A 21,146-nucleotide genomic window follows, 5' to 3' on the forward strand; every position below is an offset into this window, starting at 1 on the left:
ACTGAATGGGTCAAAGAAGATGACCTAGAAAATTCCCAGACGCTTCTCAAAGCATATAAGAAGAGAACGAAATTGGCTTGAAGGACTAGCAAACCCAAGCAACCCCAGTCAAAGAAAAACATGTCCACTGCCCCCTCCACTCTTACCCTCGATTCCTGCCGAACTCCAGGACCAATTCGTCCCTATCTCCCAGACCGAACGATTCGTATTAGATGAACATTCCTCCCTTGCATCCTCCGTCTCCGACCCCTCATCGTCAGAGGATACCGACGTATCACTTTCGTCCTCTTTATATTTCACCTGTCATTGATCGTATTGAGGGAGACGCCCTCTTTGAAGCAACGCTATTATCAGAGCAACACGCACTCGAGCTGGAGAGAAAGCTCGCCGAACGCCCAGCAAGAAGCGCAGCAATAATCGCTGCCATCATTAACATCATCAGGACCACTCGCCTGATTGAATTATCCGCAAACCGAATCCCCCTCGCATCCGCACAAGAAGCACATGAAATCATCCAGTGCCAGAGGCGCATCAGATCAATTGCGCTTCAGCTTCTCCCTGATAGCCTTAAGCCTGACTTGCTATCAGTTGTACACCTCATTGCCAACCGAACCGCAACTGAAGTCGCTCGTCCGCCTTCTCCTCCTCGTCCTCTCTCCCGTCATCAGTCACCAGATCGTAACTCGCCTCCACTCCCAGTCAGGGCACCGCAACCACAGGTGCACTTCTAGAGGAAGAAGACCTACAGGATATCAGATTGCTCGAAGGCGCTGCATGAGAGAAGACAAGAAGAAAGAAAAAGAGGTCATTGACCTTACTTCCCCTTCCCCACCTCCTCGCATTTCTACAAAGAAACCCGGCTTTGACAACGTAAAATGTCGCATCTGTAAAGAATATGGGCATCGCCACAAGAATTGCCCTCAGTACTCTTGCGTGGTATGTCATGCCATCGCCCCAGGACACCTCTCGGTCTACTGCAAAGACCTCAGAGGAACCTACCCTCTTCCGATCGTCTATACAGATGACGGATTCTACGAAGCCCTCCGTAATTGGGAGGCAGATCAGAAAGCATTCTATGAGCAAGAATGCGAACAAGCCGATGAAGACTATCGCAACCAGCCAAGCTCCTCAACGGACCTTGATGACTTTAACAACGCCGAGGCAGACCCTGTCTATTACGACGATGCCAGGATGGATTGATTGAAGTCGGAGACTTCAACGGTTACACCGGGGTAATGTTACAATAACATTTACTCCTATTACATTTTTCTTTTCTTGTAACTATGCCGCTGACTCTAGACTCATCTAGACTCGGCTATTCTCTTATCAAGCGGGCTGTCCGCACTTCTCTTCTTTCTGATTGTAACATAGATACTATCTTGCGCCGCATGGCGGTTTCACCTATCTTTGCTATCTTGATAGGTTGTACTCTTTTTCCTATCTCTGTTACTTTTCTTGTCGCGGCTACGCCGCTTCCTTTCACCTATATAAACCCTATGTACCATAGATGTATTCCTTAACTTAATCTACTGGGTTTTCCCCTTGAATCCTGATCTACTAAGGTCTCCACCCTTAGTAGCCTGAACTCTGATTCTAAGGCAGTCACTCACTGTCTTAGCCTGAACTCTTGATTGCGGTAGAAGTGCTAAAACCACTCGCCGCTGATCCTGCATAGAAGCCGTGGCTCGTGCAGTAGGAACCACCAGAAACCTTCCTTGTATTAGGAAGGCCGACGAACTGTTTGCCCGACAGGTCTATCTTGACCGGCAACAGCAGAACTATCCCAGTCGTAACAATGTCAATCTAATCATCATTCAGCACAACACATGCAAGTGTGCGCTCCCCCGCGCACGCTCAACGCTCCTTCTGACTGAGCCACCGAACAAGATTGAATGGCAGTCACCACCACTCGAACTGACACTCAAGGGTTATGAAGAATCGGTGAACGACACTAGTAGCTTTCATCCTTGATATTCGTGTCCTCACCAACTGGGTCGGTAGACAGGTGTCTTCGGGTGTGGGATATGGACAAGGTGAACTAAGTGGAGCCCTTGTTGGGTCACGATAACATCATCTGGACGCTCGCAGCGTCCTGAGAAGGATCTTGGATCGTGAGTGAAGGAAATATCCTGGCCTGGGAAGTTGCAACAAACAAAACAGTGCAAGGGAGAGCCTATCTTATGCAAGGGCAATGAGAACAGGGTTCAGGATTTTGTATTCGCACCAGGCAGCGAGACATTTGCACGTGCATCATAGTATAAAACAGTATACGTATGGAAGAGGGAGACAAGCATCTTTAGACCACTCCGGTAGGGAGCTGGGAAAACTTGGTACCATACTCCCCGGATAGCAGCAGAAGCGGAGGAGCACACCGTGACCATTGTTTGGAATACAAAAACCAGAGAAGAGATGCTGGAAATACTAAAACAGCGAAAATGGTGAGCCACATTCACTCTAGATGGTCTCCGTACCGTTAGTGGAAACCTCAAAGACATCTGAATCTCAGATGACCTAGGACCACCGGAGATTCAGACTCATCATCAAACAGTTTGGTGCGCACAAGTGTCTGCCCACCACTTCATCGAACAAGACTAAATTCATCTGGATGAGAGGGAAGAAGACGGCGAAGGGTAGGGTGCAGATTGAGTTGAACGAGTGGAGGACGTTGTCGACGGAAAGAGTGTGGAGGGTTTGTTTCATCAGCGTGGAGTCTTCGCAAACCTCGGCAAGCATGCGGACCGCGTCAAAATAGCTACGCCCCTCGGCAAGCCTCGTAGAGCACCGCCTCTCAGTTGTTTGTTGTGGTGTAAATAAAGAAATTCTATCTCTCTTGTGATCATACCTTCTTCGGACCATGTCCCGCACATTTGAATTATGTCATCACCAAAATTGCTCATCCTATACCTAACTATATATACACCTGTAACGGCTGTGACACACTGTATCGACTGTGACGAATATCTACAACCGGGTGTCAGATATATGATAATACAAGCAATCGATTTTTGTGATATAGTTAGAGCAATGTTCCAGAATTGTGATATAGTAAGAGGAATGTTCCAGACCTGTGATATAGTTAGAGGAATGTTTCAGAGTTGTGATATATGCGAAGACATGTGACATTATCTTATACCGAAAATCACACTGACATCAGATTATAATAACATATCATTGCACTATTCGAATACATGTAATATGGTAACAATATAATGTAGTATAAACGTGGTAACCGGGTACCGATCGATTGGACATGAGTATGATAAAAAAACGAACATATGAGTGACATCATTCCAGTGCAGCAGAGTGAAAAAGATACATGCAAGCAGTTGCGAGTCCATACGAATATCCTAACTACAAAATTGTTCTGACCTGCCTTGAATAATCATTTCTTGAATTTGCGCTTAGTTGGGGTGTTCCTGGGATTTGTAGCGCGGCCTTTTTGTGTGCGTTTGGCCGGCTGAGGGACGTCTTGCTCTTCTTCTGTCAAAGGATCATCATCAAACAAATTGTCAATGGATGAGGTGATGGGTGCCGGTGGAGCAGGGGTAGGTGAGCGTGCAGGTGGAGCAGGGGTAAGGGAGTGTGTAGGTTCCACTAAGTCGTTCGCAGGAATGTCTTCGATGGATGCTTGAGGAGATGAGGGAGGTAATGGCGATTGACGTGGTTCTTGTTCTCGATTGAGTGTGGAGGACTGGGATGCCCGTGCGGCGTGCGCAGCAAGCTGCCGTTCCATTGCCACCATGTCATCATCATCCGAGCACTCAGCCCCTCCAGAATAAGTAGGCTTGACACCGTTTTCATTGCCGAATAATTTCCTGTATGCAAATATACATTAGATAGCAGAATGAAATAGTTAAGAACTCACTCGTTAAAATACGCAAGCAGGGAGTCGACCCACTCCCCATCTCTCCTCTCACGAATGAGGCACGTGATCCTGTAATAAAAGTCACTGTAATGAAAAAGGCCATCCTTGTCCTTCCATTTGTCGAGGGAGCTAATGCCAAAGTGTGCCTAGCAAGTAGAGAATAAGTAAGAGAATGAAAGGAAAGCAAAAACGAACCTGGACAGCCGCATATGCAATGTGCTCGGCTTCAACTGTCGACATGCCGTGGATCTTTGCATTGCAGGGGCGTGTTCCATTGGAAACACCAGCTGAGAGCGCAGATGAAGGAGACATAAAGATGTGTTTGGCAACCTGAGTGGCATATCAGCGGCGCATATCATTAACACAGCCAAAAAAAATATGTACGCGTGACAAAAGATACCCCCTGAAAAGTCCCTCGATGATATCGTCAGGGTCAAAGTCCTTACCTGGACTATCCCCCGGATACAGATAAGCAGGCCACAAGGCTGCGGTCACCTTCAGTGACCCGGCTTGGATTCTCTTCCTCGCCCTGTAATGTAATTAGTACTACCAAGTTTGATAAAAAAAACTTACTCGGTCAAATCCTTGTTATATTCGATCAAGAATTTAGCAGGGCAGAGCATTGGGCCAAGCTGCGGGTGATTGAACCCCATCTTGGAGCGAGACTTGCTGTCGTCACCAATTGGAGGGTTGACGAGGGCCTTGTCTGGGACTGGAGCAGCATATGTGCCCATGCGGCTCTTGAGGCGACTGGCATCTTCTGACTGGGTGTGATTGATCATATGCTGCATCTGCAAATAGTGAGTTGCAATCAAGATAGGTGTATAGAAACTTAAATACCTCACTGATGATATATGCGAGTTCGTCGCGTTTTTTCTTCTTGCCGATCAAATTTCCGAGATAAGGAGCGTGATCTGTGACGTATTCGAACGTCCGCTTGTAGTGTGCACGTGTGTGATCATCACTAAAAATCAAATTAATGTGCATGTATGCGCATAAACGAAAATGAACAGACTTACATGTTATTGAGGATGTTTGTACGGGCAATCTTGGCCTGTGCATCTGTCGGATCTCCGTCGTCGATCGCTTCGTCTTGCTCTAGAAGCAAGCACACCTGGATGACCTGCTTAAGGTCGCAGAACATATCCAGACCGCGTGGGATCCAACGTGCAACGTGTATGCACTGGTCCCGCGGTGTGAGTTCTTTGTGACGTGATCTTCTAGAACATCATCAAGATCAGGATATGCGTGAAAATGAAATGCCTCACCTTTTTGTCTTTTCAGCCTTCTTTTCGGCTCTAACAGGGCTATGTATCCTATATGCGTGCAGGTAAGCTCTGTTTTGAAGACAACAGATATCATTTAAATGACTCACCTGGCCTTTTTGGACCTGGACCTGCCCTTATCACATGTGTTAGACGCGTTTAACGCGTCTCTTCCACGTTTCTCGGATATCCGGGGCGGTGGTGTACTTGGGGGAGTACTTACATCCAATCCAGAAGAATCCATAGAAGTACCAATAGAATCAGATGAAGAAGTAGAATGAGAGCGATCACGACGCGCCATAGTGGTGGGAGGGAAAGATGAGATACATACGGCGATACTAGGAAATAGTCCTTATTTGGTTATTTTAATATCATAATATCAAATATCCCCTGGATATCTACGTATCCAGAGTTAAAACAATGGGAGAACGTTGGGAGAATGTGATACAATTGAGCAAGAATTACAAATGATATCTACAAGTACAGCACACGGTATAGTACAGGAAAAAAAAACGAGGCCGCTGGATCATCAATCTTCATCTACAGGGATATCATCCTGATCTTCCAGCGCCTCGGGGCTTTTCGTGACGTAGTAACTCCATGGCGCAGTGGGATTCTCGGGATCTGGATCAGGGTTACCAGCGCGCCTGACAAGCAGGTTGCAAGGGGATGCGGCTATTGGCCTTGAGAAAGATCAGTCAAAATTTTTATTGAGAGCGGGAGTCGCGACTTACACAAACTCTGGTTCGATAACAGGATCTTCATCTTCAACCTTAACCTCATTGATTCCGATTTCTGCATCTTCAGTCTTCATCTCCGTGTTGTCCCTGTTACCGCCGTTATCCTCTTCGGATTCGGATTCGGATTCCGTCTCCGAGTCATCTGAGGCTGAGTCTTGATTATCGGCCTGTTTGCGGATGCGAAAAACTATTTTCTGTTATAAGTTAGATTGGTTTTTAGACGAGAAAAAAATAAATACCTTAGTGCCAGGAGAATCCAAGTTAAGATTGAAGCAGTAGGTATTATTGACAGATATTGAGTTTTGGATGTGGACGAATATGACATCCCCGAAGACGTTCAGGACAGAGGTCCAGGTGTCATTGGCAGTGACGTTAGCCATTTGATATTAATATGAGTACTTGATGATAAAGTTAGGGTTCGAGGATTTCATGTGACCGCAAGATTCCGGCGGAGTTTGAATCTGACATCAACCAAACCGACTCGATCATGATCTCACCTTACTTTCGATCATATGACCTTACTATTGGTTATATGCCCTTACTTTCGATCACATGCTCATTCCAGGCGCATTTGGTGAGTCCAACAATGGTCTGCTCCCTCTGTCTTCCTTCCATTACCGTACTAACCAGTCTGCACATCAGCATACTGCTCACTCTGAGGAGATTCTCTGTGAGGCATGCGGTGCAGCCGCCGGTGCTACGTTTGCTGTGAGCGATCCAAGGCCAAGATCAGGTATGTTTCATCCTAAAATGACTGACACTAATCATTGTTATCATCACCAGACTTAAGCACAAAGGAGAGGCATTCAACCTACTCCCAATTTCCTCATCCGCGCTGTTGATTGGCGAATCCACATTGCCCATTGTACCTCACCGATTTTTTATCTAGTTAATGGTATGCTTGTTTACATTTCCTATCTAGCTTAATGCTTGACTCTCACTTTGTCACGAGTACCTTTAACAAACCATTATTCTTTCTTGAATCTTCCTAAGCGTCAATACACAGCGCCTAAACCAAACCCTAACCCTACACTGAAAGTGTCTATCATTCCCAAAATACCTTTAGCGCCTACAACACGTGTCTTCGATGTGACTGATGAAGAAGACGAGTTCTTTGATTGTGAATAGATTAGATTAGATACGATAAGATAAGATATGGTCACGTGATGCTTCTTTAATATTCTATGATGTTCTATGGTACGATTCCCTTTCTCTTTTTATGATTGGCTAGTAGTTGTAACTCAGTTTCAATCTCCGTCTCAATAGTTGTATATAGGTAGCATGTCTTGGTTGATAGTTCCTTAGTTCAAACCTCTTGTATCTACAACTGTAGCAATCCAAGACGTACTTGCTCATCGTTCCTCTTGTCCGATAACCTTTGTTTGAGTCCTAGTCTCTGCCCAGTGTTAATTCGTTATTGGGTTGTGACACACTTTCAGTTGTTAAATTAATGTATATTCAAAGTAGACTGCTGCACCAAATCAATGGACTGTTTAAATATGCTTGTGGGGTGATGAATTGCTTGTGAGTTCTGCAACCAGTGAAGACGCGTCCCTTTCCTGTTTCTCTATACTTTGTCCATGGTCAATGACCTTCGCTGCTTAGCTTGCAGTGCAACATTCGGTTCACGCAAGCAGCTTGCAGCGCATACAAGTCAATGCGCTCTTAATGTTATCTTTACTGATCAAATATTTGACCGCAAGCGCAAATTAGACAAGAAGAAAAGGAGGCAAGACAAGAGGGTCTGCCATGACAAGTCCCCTGAGCGCATTCCTGGTGATGTTTATATCCCAGAGCAGCCAGAGGTTCAAGACCCAACGTTCACCGATAATGAAGATCCTTATATTGATGTATGTAAAATTTTCTATAGCTGTATTGTCCTTGTTACATGTTTCCTAGGTTGAAATGGCTCGCCCTCCATCTCCCTCACCTCCTTCCATTAACCCCGTCGTCTCTCAGCGCTCTGGATGGAGAATACGAATGCCTGCTCGCTTTGCAGACTTCCTACCAGGGAGCACAACTCACCTTGCCCACATGCCACCCACTGCTCGTCAGCAACGCGGACATGATGTCATCGCGGATCAACACGTGGATCAAAACTCTATGCCTCGTTCCCCTTCCCCCGAAACATCGGAGCATGAGGATGCACCCCCAGTCCTTATTCCTTTTCAAATGGAAGCGGATGACGCAGGGCTCTATCACATCTACATTACCTGGCCCAGCAACATCCCCAACAGCGATACCCTTGAGGCTGTAACTGATGCTCCAACGCTTGCCAGGGACGATCAGATTCCTCGATCAAGTCGAATCACAGAAGGCCTGTCGTCTAAAGGCACCGAAGAACTCTATGAAGCATTCTCGAATCCTACCTCTGGCCTCCTCATGGCATACCAGTATTCTGGAACCAGCCAGCAATCTGTTGCTGAGTTGCAGCGACTCACAACTTTTGTTGGTGATCCGCTTTTCAGACATGCTGATGCACTTTCATTTTCCCATACACGGGAAGCAAAGAACATTGATGCCTATTTACAGGACAAAGCCAATCCATTTCGCGAGGAATATGGCTGGAACCAATCGTCTGTCAAGATCAGATTACCGAACGAAGGGACAAAGTGGCCGTCAGAGACCGATGCCCCAGAACTCAAGATCCCCGGAGTATATCACCGATTGATTGTCGATATCATCGAGTCTGTTTTCATGGACGACGCCTCAATATCATTCAACATGATTCCTTACCGCGAATACTGGCAATGCTCTCCCGATCGCACCATTGAAGTCTTCTCAGAAGCGTACTCCAGCCCTCAGATGTTGGAGATGTATGATGAAATTAATGCTTTGCCTCGCGAAACAGGTGACAAATACGAGCGCTCAATTGTGTCGCTGATGTTCTGGTCTGATGCGACACACTTGGCAAATTTTGGCGATGCTTCCCTGTGGCCATTCTACCTTTACTTTGGAAATCAATCGAAGTATGTTCGAGGGAAGCCAACCGCTTCTGCGTGTCACCATGTGGCTTATATTCCTACAGTAAGTTTCTTATATTTGATCATATCTAAGTATAGCTAAAATCAATTCATTCATTAGTTGCCGGATGATCTACAAGACCAATACATGAAGATCTTTGGCGAGCCATCTAGTAGCGAGGTATATACTCATTGTAAACGTGAGCTGATGCAAGCAATATGGGCTCTACTGCTCGACGATAAGTTCATGCACGCCTATGTGCATGGTATCGTCATCAAATGCAGTGATGACATCACTCGTCGAATCTTCCCCCGCTTCTTTACTTATTCAGCCAATTATCCGGAGAAGTGAGTCCGTCATTTCATTTTATCACAGCATGTGCTAATAATTCTTAGAGTTATTCTGTCAGGCATCAAGAACCTTGGGCAATGCCCTTGTCCGCGTTGTCTCACAAAGAAGACCGATGTTACGACTTGGATGGTATCTGTTGGCGACGCTCAAACAGAGCATGTGTCGTCAACGGTCGAGGACGTCCTTGGGCTAGCCCAAGGTTAGGGGTCTTACTTGGCGAGGCTTCGGCAAGTAAGATTTGATGCCTATGTCCAAATCGGGTAGCTTATGTCACGCGGGTGCGAGACGATAAGCTATATCGGCCTAGGCTTACGACACCCGAAGGTTAATCGTAGGGATTGTCATTAATTAGAAGGACGGAAGTCTGACTAGTTAACAGGGGCTTTGCTTGTCGATGAAGTCAACGAGCAAAGGTCGAGACTATAGGCTTATCTGCGATGAGCAGATAAGAAGATAGAATATAGACTGCTGGCGAGGCAGAAGGATCACTCTGATGAGAGTAGGGGGTCAAGAACCAAGTAGATTCAAGTTAGGGAATATGGTATATGGTAGTGAGTTTATATAGAGGACGGGAGACGTATTAGTGGGTGATAACTCGTACTACCGGGAGAGGCAATCGGTAAAGGGTATAACCATAACAGGAAGGCACGTTCGGTCGAGGTAGAACGTGCTAGATAAGAAAGTGAGTCAAAGATCAAAAACAAGAAGTGAAACGCGCAGGGGCACGATCGTGCAGCTGCGGATCTAAGTATAAGTCGCATGTGCGACTGCGCACCGAGTCAGAGATCAAGAAAGGGAATAGGGCAAAGGGGATGCGTCGTGCATCACATCATAGGTTACTGTCCGGACGGTAAGGGTAAAGGGGACTATCCACAGGATCAGTCTGGTGGTGGAACGGAGCATGGGTATGCTTCATCAGCGAAAGGGTCCGGCCAAATGTACTGGCTTTGCTGCAGCGACAGGTAGAGAGCGAAAGGGAATGCGAGGATGACAAGGATGACAAGGGTAAGGTCGGGGTAAGGGTATGACACGAGGGCTGATACGAGGAGGATTAGGAGAAAAATGGTAGGGGCCCAAGCGTCTAGATGTTCTTGTAACAACCGAGGTTCATTTGATGGGAACAAAATGCGATATGAAGCGACGGATCAGACGTATGCGGAAGGATGATTGGAGACACCATCGAGAAGTCAAAGACGCATGGAAGCTAATTTTTCAATTGGGCATACCAGTTGATGGTTCACGCATCAAGAATATACTCAATGACGAATCGTTGGTGCCGACTCGGGTAAGTTTTCATTATTATTTCGATCTCTACCAACTAATAATATCTAAACATAGAACTCATTTTCTGAGAAGCTATGTCCTCATGGATTCAACCACTTCCGGATGTTCGTGGTGGATGAGCTCCACGAATTTGAACTGGGTGCATGGAAAGCAATATTGACCCATCTATTTCGCATTTTGCACGCAGCTGGAGGACATGCCATCCAGAAGTTGAATGAGAGGTACGTGTTTGTAACATATTATTGCTGATCTACTAATACCTATTCTTAGATATCGAGATACACCAAGCTTTGGTAGAGGAACGATCCGTAAATTCAATACAAATGCTTCCGCAATGAAATGCCTCGGTGCACGAGATTTTGAAGATCTGCTTCAGGTAAGATCGGTTCGTGCTTTCCCATTATGTTTTTTAATGATCAATAGTGCGCAATCCCTGTTTTTGAGGATTTACTTCCTAAAAATCACAATACCATGGTTCTCGACCTCCTATTCGACTTGGCAACTTGGCACGGGTTCGCAAAATTATGTCTGCATACTGAGGACACCTTACATTTTTTTGACACTGCAACAGCTGTTCTCGGTCAAACGATACGTAAATTTAATCGAACTACTTGTGCACACTACTATACTACAGAACTGCCTCATGAGTACACTGCACGTGGACGACGGAAATCAAAATTGGCTTCGCAGAATCTCAACTCGAATCTGACAAGCCAAGTCAATGAGGTTGCGTCTGGTCCGAAGCGCAAAAGACTCAACCTCAACACCTACAAATATCACGCCCTCGGAGATTACCCTGACACAATCCGACAATTTGGTACAACAGATAGCTTCAGCACACAACCGGTAAGTTTTAATTTGATCATACATATAGAATATTGATGTCATTCTAATTTTTAGGGTGAACTGCAGCACCAGCGTGTGAAACACTGGTATCCGAAAACGCCGAAAGGCAAGAAGAACACGGTCTCGAGCATGACGCGGATTGAGACCAGGGAACGACTGCTGGGGAAGATCGTGAAGGCACAATCAGCATTGATTGATCCTGGATCACAACACCCTCAACGCATACGCACATCACCAGCCGACCACTACCACATCTCCAAATATGCAAGGACCTCGCATGATCTCACCGAGTGGCTCGGAGAACTTACAGATGATTTAGCAGTAACGGTACGTGATTTTAATATTCTAGAGCTATCAAATTTTTGACCTGAGGAGTAGGATTTTATTCCGCGACTTCAAGATCATCTTTTAGCTCGAATTCGCAGGATCGAATACACCGGTGATGAATTTCAATTCACTGACGAGGACCGCTCGAAAATATCGATTGCTAACAACAAGATTCACGAGCACAGCACTCTCCGCGTCAACTACACTACCTACGACCTACGACAAGAACAAGACTTGCTCAATTCACGTACCCGTGCCGACATCATGGTTCTCTCGCACGAGACTGATGAGGCACGACATCCTTATTGGTATGCACGGATAATCCGGATTTTTCATGTCGACGTCTGGAACTATGACGACATTTCGATGACAAAACCACGCCAAATGAATTTATTATTTGTGCGCTGGTTCGGCCGTGATGTCAGTTACAAATCTGGTTTCTCGGCAAAGCGCATCAGTAAAATACCACGTTTCTTAAATTAACTTAATGAGCTTAAATTTGCGGCCAAGTCAAAATAAGTCAGTCTTTTTCAAAGACCTTCATCTTAACAAAAGTTTCTTGTCTTACATCGACACATGACTTAATAGCACTTGAATTTATACAGTAAGACAAATTAAGAACTAAGTTTGCGAAGCAAATAAGATGCAATCAGAGAGTCAAGACGGATGATAAAAAATCAAATAGGAGACGGGGAGCATGCCAGTGGGTAGTAAGTAGAGTGCGGAATGAAAGCATAGAAATGTGTATATAACCAGCGCCAAACGACGTCACCTTCAACGGAATGCAAATAGGTCAGTGAACACGTCATCCTCATCAGGCGCGTCACCGGTGGTAGTCCTCGAGTTCCCGATACTTTTCGCGTGCTTGGCATACTGTTGTGCCTCCACAATAATGCTCGCAAAGGCATCGTCGGAAAGCGCCAAGATGGGGCCCATGAGTTTGACGGTCATGTGCCCCCAGATAGGTTTGCTGAAAGCAAACTGCTCGCCCTTCGTGATGATGGGGGTCCAGATATCGCCGCCATCGGTCTTCGCACCTTTGCGTTTGCCACGGGATTCTTGAACAACTTGGAAAGCAAGGTTCCCATCAATGATGAGCTGAAGAGTACGATAAACCTGAAAATATTATTTTTAGACAACGAACAGCAGAAATCAAACAACTTACAGCAGTAACGGCGAGGGCAAATGCAGCCCGCGCACTAATGCTCTCGGTGTCAAGGTCGGGGACTTCAACACGGCTGAAGGTGAAATTGAGGTGTGATGTGAATGTCTGAAGTACGAAGGGGGATCTCCACATACCCGTCCAGTCCTTTGAACAGATAATTAGATGGTTTCATAGTAATCATTATAGCCACTTACCTTGGGAACGAGTCCTGAATTGTCCCTGAAAATGAACCGGTTATGCTTCAGCATGGCCCTTGAAAAGTCCTCGCGAGCCGCAGGATCCAAAAAATCAGCGTCCTGTGCAAAAAATGCAGTGAGGATGGAGCAAGCTGTGCATACCGAACCCTCCACGCCATTCCATAAGGTGTTGTTTGGCCTACAAATGTTGGTTAACTTCTGAATGACCCAAAAACAACTATGGACTTACCACTTTTAAAACGGCACCAGATCTGGAGATCTCGTGCCGAATCTTACCCCGGTATATGTAGTTCCATATCTCCTGCATGGCGTCCCTTAAATCTTCGTCTTCAGGACCCCAAGGCTCAACTTCTCCACCAGCCCAGTGTGCGACAGTTGGTATGAACACCCGGCGCCAGGTATTACCATCCTGGCATCCCTCAGGAAGGTCATCGTTCTGGTACCGGTGATTGGCGCCACTGCCATCACGGCGTGACGTGATACTCTTGCTCTGCGGCTCTGTCTTTGCTCGTTTCGAAGGGGGGGGGCTGGCTATTGATGCTGACACCGGTCTATGTTTAGCGGAGAGAAAATGAGAAGGGTATCACAAAATAAGTACCGGCTCACTGAAGTTGTCAGGCGTTTGGTGCCTTTTGCTGACACAGGGGCAGGAGACGGTGATGTGTCCTCGCTCTCGCCAAAGTCAATGTCCATTGACAAGTCAGTAACGGGCTCAGTCGGGATGAACCTGGCGGTGGCTCTGGATGGTTGCGTAGAAGGGGGAGCACGAGGAGGGGGGGAGGATAAGGACTCAGTCCTTGCCATTATTGGTGAGCGTTTCTTTGGTCGCGATGGAGGCGGTGATAAACTGTTATCACTGACTTCCAATATATCCTGAGTGGGGAGTGAGTGCGATGAAAATGTACGAAAAATGAAAGAAATACCGCAGAAGTTGTATGCCTGCCACCAGGCTTTTTGGTAGCCTTGAAAGCAGCCTCATGCTCAAGTGAATCGTCCTCGTCCAGAAACGCTGTGGTAGGTTCTTCAAGATTGCCTTGAATGTTGTTTGTGGGGTGCGGGCTGCCAGTGGGATTAGCGCTGGCGCTACTCACTTTCGAGATCTTTGAAACGGCAGTCGAGGTGGTGATTGAGGACACCTGTCTGTGTGATTCAGTGCGAAGGCTTTCAAGTTGAGGGCGGAGCAACTTGCTTGTTGCAAGTTTCTCAGCCCAGTCCTTTGTTTTCCCCATCCCCGCATAGTCATCCTTGGCTGCGCAGACATCCACACTGAATCAATTGAGGTGATCGAGATGAAAAAGAGTCGTTTCGGTGAGTAACAACATGGCAGATGGGAACAATAATCGACTTACACTCCTTTCTTGCCTTTCTGGTCACCACATGCTGTTGTGTGATCAGCATCTGATATGACATTCTGATTCTGATTGTGACTTGTGTCAAATTTGACGCCTGTATTATTAACACTTCGCTCAGCATGGACAGCCTCACGATATGCTGTCTTCTGTACATGTTTGTTCCTCAGCTGCACCTCTGCACTTTCCTCCTCACTGGATACAACATAGTCAGTCTCTGTGTATGGCGAGTCTTCAGGAACCTTACCTTGGTTGAAAGTCCTTATCGCTATCGATATCGTTATCGCCTGCAGCAACATCCTCCATTTCGACATCCCCCATCTCAGCTGCTTCTACAATCTCCTCGTCATCCTCAATGTTCGGCTGGCTCACCTTTGACTTCGACACAGGATGCGCCCTGAGGCCGAGGCTTTGGCACATGCAAAAGGATCTTCAAGTCCTTCAACGCCTTCTTGTCTTCAATAGACGCAATCTTCTCGGTGGTGCGTTTATCAGCGGCTTCTTTCTCCTGCCGCTCATGCTCGGCTCGGTCGTTGTCTTCCTGGATTTGATGAGCAGTGCGCCTTTTCCTCTTGTTTTGGAGGAGGATCTCACCAGGATGCTGGTTCGCATTTTTAGGACGAGTGTTTGGGTGCACCATTGTTTGAATGGTCGGGCTTGTGGAGGAGAAAATTTGGTGTAAGGTTGAGCGGTCACTATGGACTTTGAAACTCTAAGTTACGTGTCGCGCACCCTGTTTTGTATGTATTACATTACATTCTCCCTAGTGTGTTTGCTAATGGTTTGCGCTTTTCAGTTAGCCTCCCATCCATCATGCCAGACGAGATCCCTCATGCGCAGCTCAAACGACGGGCATTTAGCGCCCGCCGCATCCAGTGTCCCTACCCAGGCTGCAAACACTGGTTGAAAAATTCCTCTGGGCTGAAACTTCATCAAAGCTTGGCCCATAGCCACTCGTTTACCCATCCTGGATCGCAACGCACACAACGCGCCTCTGTTGAAGAAATTGAAGATGAAGAAGCTCCCAGACGCACCAACAATGAGCTCTGGGAGTCAAAGCATGGACTTATTCGTGATTATCACGAGACGCTGACTGGTAAGTCAATAGTTGTGCTGTGATGCCGGCTTGTATCTGATTAAAACCTATACCCACAGGTCGTATTTGTGACAAGAATGGCCACTTTGTTGATCCTGGCACTCCTCCTCCACCATACACAGCAAAAAGTCCTGACGACTGGACTCCGTATCGCAACCGACTGGAATTCGAGTGCGCAGATTTCATGTACACTGAAAACCAGATGTCCGCTGGTGATATCAACAAGATTCTCTACTTGTGGGGAATCACTCTCGCTGTCCATCGCGACAATCCACCATTTGCCAACTACAAGGACCTGTACAATACTATCAACGCAACACTGCTAGGCGATGTCACATGGGAAAGCTTCTCCCTGAAGTACAATGGCGATAAACCTGCTGGAGAGTGTCCGCTTTGGATGGAACAGTCGCACGAGGTTTGGTTTTGGGACCCTCATACCGTCGTCAAGAACATGCTCGCAAATCCAGATTTCAAAGGTGGAATTGATTATACGCCCTACCGTGAATTTCAGGAGAAGGATGAGCAACGACACTATAAGGATTTCATGTTGGGGGACTGGGCCTGGCAGCAAGCGGTACGTATTTTGTGTCTGTTAGTATATTCTCGTATTGATGTCAGGTACAGGACGAAATCGCACAGGACCCACAAACGCATGGTGCGGCTTTCATTCCCATCATTGTAGGCAGCGACAAGACGACGGTGTCTGTCGCTACTGGTCAAAACGACTACTACCCTCTATATCTCTTGATTGGGAACGTTCACAATAATGTCCAGCGCGCGCATCGCTGTTGTTAATAGTTTGTTTATCGATACGTCGAGAATCAGCTTACCTAATCACGCAAGTACATACAGGCACGTTAGAGTTACACACCTCAGTCCGTTACACTACGAGTACGAGACTGAGGTGAGACATTCATTTAATATTCTAATACTCTTATTGACTCTCGTAGTATACACTCGTTTATTCTAGGTTAGTTTATAGTCCGTTACACTACGAGTACGAGACTGAGTATACACTCGTTTATTCTAGTCTAGTCCATCCGTTCGCTCCCGCACGTCCTACTACGAAACAAAAGGTTATGAGCCCTGACTGAAGCTCAGTCAACAAATAGCCTAGTAGTGACTCTATCCTACTCCTCGCACAATGTCCAACAATCCATCAATCTCGCAAGCTCAAAGTTCAAACTCGCAACCAACTGCCTCGTCAGCATCTAACTCCAGGAAAGCCATACAAGGCTCGAACCGCCTCTATGATATCCCGTCGTTAGAGAACGATGGTTCAAATTTTCAGAACTGGAAATTTAGAGCTAGGAAAGTACTCATCGTACGAAAGCTCTGGGGTATTGTTGAAGGCTCAGAAGTCCAGCCATCTGCTTCTGACCCTGACGCGGTCCAAGATTGGCTAGAGAAGAACGATGAAGCACATGCACAGATCACGCTCACGCTAAAGGACGAACCTCTAAACGGAGTCCTACACACGGTGTTAGCATCTGATGCATGGACAAAATTGTGCAAGCGATATGAAGGGAAAGGAAAGCAGAGTATAGCCTACCTTATAGGCGAATTATTCCGCGGAACACTCTCGGACGAATCTCCTATGGAACCGCAACTTAACGCTATGCGACAGAAAGCTCTAGTGTTGAACTCACTTGGTCAAGCTCTAGACGACTCCCTGGTGGCCATAGCTATGGTCATATCCCTCCCATCTTCATACTCGACTCTCCGAACAATACTCATGTCGACGAGCGACAAGATCACAATCGAAGGCACCATTAGCCAAATTCTAGTCGAAGAAAAGTCGTGGCGAGGTCCTGAATCACAAACGGCCCTCGTAGCCAAGACTTCGGACAAGTCAAAGGAGAACTCGAGGACGGACAAGAAGAAGAAACCTGGCAACTGCAACTATTGCAAGAAGCCAGGTCATTGGGAGAGAGATTGTCGAAAGAAGAAAGCCGATAAGGCTAAGAGCAGTGACAAGGACAAGGATGACGAAAAGGACAAATCCAAGGCCGAGTTGTCAGCAAAAGTGGCACATGTAGTCGGAGATGACACACCATCACTACAGCTGTTCGTTGCACATGGACCGAAACACGAGTCACATCCAGCAGAGTGGATCGTGGACTCCGGTGCATCAGCGAGTATGTTGTGTCAACGAGACTGGTTCAAGACATTTCGCATGCTAGTTCCCACACAGCGTGTCATAGTTGGGGATGGCCGGTCAATCGAAGCTACGGGGATTGGAAGCATAGAGTTAGAAGTCGAAATCGGAGATGCGCAAACTCGACGAACCGTTTTGCAAGACACATACTATGTTCCCGACCTAGATGGCAACCTGTTGTCAATCCCACGCTTAGCAAGCAAAGGATACGAAGCAATCTTTGGACAACATACCTGCACAATAACTCGCAATGGCTCGATAGCAGCACTAGCAAAACGGCAACAGTCCCTATACATATTAAAGGGACGCACTTGCATTAGCGAAAGTGCTTACATTGTCGAAGGCCCAAGCCCGCTGCTGAATGCAGAAGAACCAATCACGGCTCTCGCAGCATGCACATACTCGTCGAAGGCAACGTTCGAGACCTGGCATAGACGCCTTGCCCATATCGCCCCCGAATCCGTGAAGAAACTGTTCGAAAAAGACATGGTCAGAGGGATGGAAGTCTTGGGATCAATCACTCACGAAAAGCAAGTTTGCAAGCCCTGCCTCGAAGGCAAGCAGGCACGCAAGCCCATCTCAGACGAATCCATGATTGAAAATCCCCGGGTCTTACACAGGACATATTCTGATGTCTGTGGACCCATGGAGACCACTTCATGAATGGGACACCGATACTTCGTTACATTCATTGATGCCTGCTCGCATCATGTCATGGTCAAACTTCTCAAAACGAAGGACGAAGCACTTGGACTCACGAAAGTATACTTCGAGCGAGCAGAGGCAGAAACGGGCGAACGCGCAAACTATTTTCGCAGTGATGGAGGCGGGGAATATGGCTCTGGTGACTTCCTAAAGTACCTCGAGTCAAAGGGCATTCATCATGAAAAAACGAATGCTTACACTCCACAAGAAAACGGAGTCGCCGAACGAATGAATCGAACCCTTGTCGAATCAGCGCGAGCCATGTTAAACGATGCTGGACTTCCGAAGAAGTACTGGGGTGATGCCATACTCTACACGGCCCACATACTCAACAGAGTGCCAACTCGTGCCCTGAAGAAGAATATAACACCGCATGAGGCCTTTACTGGCAACAAACCGTCAGTAGCGCACTTGAGAATCTTTGGCTGCAAGGCACACGTGCACGTACCTGATGAGCGCCGTCAAAAGCTCGATGCAAAATCCTTCGAGTGCATCCATTTGGGGTATGCCGAACACCGTAAAGCCTATGTCTGTTTGCAGAGGTCCAGTGGGCGAGTAATAGAGTCGAGGGACATCGTGTTTGTTGAAGGGGATGATGAAGAGTCAAGCCGAGTGAAGATAAGTGTTGAAAACACTGAAATTCGTCAAGTCGATAAGCAACAAGACCAAACGAAATCACACAACTCACTGGCAAACCCAGGTCCAAGCGAAAACGGACAAGTGCACATCGAAGAGGTCACAAGCGAAGATGAGAACGAAGACTCGGACCCTGAGCAAACAGAACAGGAATTCCCTGTACTATCTGTAGGTCAACACGAAGTTAGCTCTCAAACCTCGCAACGAACCTCCACAAGGCGTCGCGCACAGCCAGAAGGTCCTCCGGCACCATACCCACGTCCAATTCCTCCACGCGAAATCAGACGCTCAACCCGCATACGAAAGACACCAGTTCCTGACGACGATCCCCGTTATTTCGTCAACGCGTATGATAGATCAACACTCAAGACTCACCAGGAAGCTACTGTGGAGACAGAGGAAATTCCCAGTACGAGGGGAGAAGAGAGAGCTGAAAACGTCGAAGATGAGAGTGAGGAAGAAAGCTGAGGGAGAAGAACGAGCTTACCATGCGGAAACGGCCGAAGAACCTAGGACGTTTGAAGAAGCAGCAAATCGGCCAGATGCGGACCTATGGCAAGCTGCCATGCTGGAGGAGCTGAAAGTATTTGAGAAGATTGGCCTATATGAGGCAGTGGAGCGGCCGAAGGACCGGAAAGTCATCAAGTCGAAATGGGTGTACAAGATTAAGCGCAGGCCCTACTGGGGAGATTGATAAGTACAAGGCACGCCTAGTGGCAAAAGGATTTACCCAAGTCGAAGGTATCGACTACACCGAAACGTTCGCGCCCGTGACAAAATTCTCCACAATCCGAATTCTCCTTGCAATCGCAGCAAAATTCGACCTAGAAATCCATCAGATGGACGTGAAGTCAGTGTTTCTGAATGGTGAGCTAGAAGAAGAGATTTACCTCAAATTACCCCCAGGATTCGACTGACTCGGACAATCTAGTGTGGAAGTTGAAGCGACCACTGTATGGCCTTAAGCAGGCACACAAAGCTTGGTATAAGCGGCTCTGTACCGTCTTCAAAGGCTTAGGTTTCTCGCACTGCTGAAACTGAGCACAGTGTGTTCTACAAGATCGTGAATGGGACCCACCTGATTGTTGCAGTCTATGTTGATGACAAGATGATCTTCTCGAAGTCACTGAAATTGATCAATCAGCTGAAGAAGCAATTAGAGGCCGAGTACGAATTAACGGACCTGGGAGAGGCCCGTTGGATCCTCGGGATGGAGATAATCAGGGACCGGGAGAAGAAGACAATCGAGTTGTCGCAACAGCGATACATCGAGACGATTCTCGAACGTTTCGGCATGCAGGATGCGAGACCTGTCACTACACCTATGGACTCAAACACCAGGTTGGTCAAACGAGATAGCGCAGAGGTAGACACCAAACCTTATCAGAGTGCGCTCGGCGCATTGATGTACGCGATGCTCGCAACTCGCCCAGACCTCGCATTTGCAGTGGGCGCATTGAGCAAGCACTCTGCTACCCCAGGAAATGAACACTGGAACGCATTGAAGCGTGCATACCGTTATCTACGCAAAATGTCTAACAAACGACTCACCTTCAGAGGAAATGGAGAGACGAGCCCTGCGCGGTTTTGTGGATGCAGACTGGGCATCGGACGTCAACGATCGACGTTCAATAACGGGCTATGTCTTCTTGATGGCGGGCGGCGCTGTAAGCTGGCAGTCAAAGAAGCAAGACTCTGTGGCACTATCCAGCACCGAGGCTAAATATATGGCGGCGGCATCAGCAACGAAGGAAGCAATATGGATAAATACCTTTCTGGACGAGCTACAATTTCCCCAGTCCCAGAAAACACTCCTTCTCATTGACAATCAGTCCGCAATCTCTCTCGCGAAGAACGCCGTATTCCACAGCCGCATGAAACATATCGCGATCCATTATCATTTCATCCGCGAGAAAGTTGATGCCGGCGAAATCGAACTCGAATATGTCCCTACGAACGCCCAGATCGCAGACATTTTGACGAAGCCGTTAGGAAGAGTGAAGCACGAGCGTTTCATCGAGGGAATGGGAGTAAGTTGATAGCTGATAACTCGCCGAGTGGGCGTGTTGTTAATAGTTTGTTTATCGATACGTCGAGAATCAGCTTACCTAATCACGCAAGTACATACAGGCACGTTAGAGTTACACACCTCAGTCCGTTACACTACGAGTACGAGACTGAGGTGAGACATTCATTTA

General features: G+C 47.1%; 5 protein-coding genes across 5 annotated transcripts; 2 read left to right on the forward strand and 3 right to left on the reverse strand.

Moving 5' to 3' along the window:
- Positions 1-3,382: 3,382 nt before the first annotated feature.
- On the reverse strand, positions 3,383-5,431 carry EDB93DRAFT_1249708 (uncharacterized protein; the record flags this gene model as incomplete). Its single annotated transcript, XM_041452903.1, has 9 exons — positions 3,383-3,815; positions 3,866-4,011; positions 4,061-4,195; positions 4,250-4,394; positions 4,439-4,656; positions 4,706-4,829; positions 4,885-5,082; positions 5,134-5,181; positions 5,241-5,431. The coding sequence occupies 9 exons, from the start codon at positions 5,429-5,431 to the stop codon at positions 3,383-3,385; spliced, it is 1,638 nt and encodes a 545-aa protein (XP_041308451.1).
- Positions 5,432-5,659: 228 nt separating this feature from the next.
- EDB93DRAFT_1103401 (uncharacterized protein) lies at positions 5,660-6,250 on the reverse strand (the record flags this gene model as incomplete). The annotated part of the gene is made up of 3 exons (XM_041447303.1): positions 5,660-5,813; positions 5,865-6,064; positions 6,110-6,250. The coding sequence occupies 3 exons, from the start codon at positions 6,248-6,250 to the stop codon at positions 5,660-5,662; spliced, it is 495 nt and encodes a 164-aa protein (XP_041308452.1).
- A 1,654-nt stretch (positions 6,251-7,904) lies between these two features.
- Positions 7,905-8,360, forward strand: EDB93DRAFT_1054541 (uncharacterized protein; the record flags this gene model as incomplete). The annotated part of the gene is made up of 1 exon (XM_041444734.1): positions 7,905-8,360. A coding segment is annotated over one exon (456 nt), but the record flags the coding sequence as incomplete, so codon positions are not given.
- Positions 8,361-12,416: 4,056 nt separating this feature from the next.
- Positions 12,417-14,993, reverse strand: EDB93DRAFT_1103403 (uncharacterized protein; the record flags this gene model as incomplete). Its single annotated transcript, XM_041447304.1, has 9 exons — positions 12,417-12,758; positions 12,808-12,951; positions 13,002-13,103; positions 13,234-13,555; positions 13,603-13,877; positions 13,928-14,270; positions 14,354-14,548; positions 14,601-14,685; positions 14,726-14,993. The coding sequence occupies 9 exons, from the start codon at positions 14,991-14,993 to the stop codon at positions 12,417-12,419; spliced, it is 2,076 nt and encodes a 691-aa protein (XP_041308454.1).
- Positions 14,994-15,576: 583 nt separating this feature from the next.
- EDB93DRAFT_1083835 (uncharacterized protein) lies at positions 15,577-16,244 on the forward strand (the record flags this gene model as incomplete). The annotated part of the gene is made up of 2 exons (XM_041445788.1): positions 15,577-16,023; positions 16,074-16,244. Coding segments are annotated over 2 exons (618 nt in total), but the record flags the coding sequence as incomplete, so codon positions are not given.
- Positions 16,245-21,146: the final 4,902 nt, after the last annotated feature.

This window comes from Suillus bovinus, assembly GCF_016758785.1.
Source record: "Suillus bovinus strain UH-Sbo-P2 chromosome Unknown EDB93scaffold_22, whole genome shotgun sequence".
Taxonomy (NCBI): domain Eukaryota; kingdom Fungi; phylum Basidiomycota; class Agaricomycetes; order Boletales; family Suillaceae; genus Suillus; species Suillus bovinus.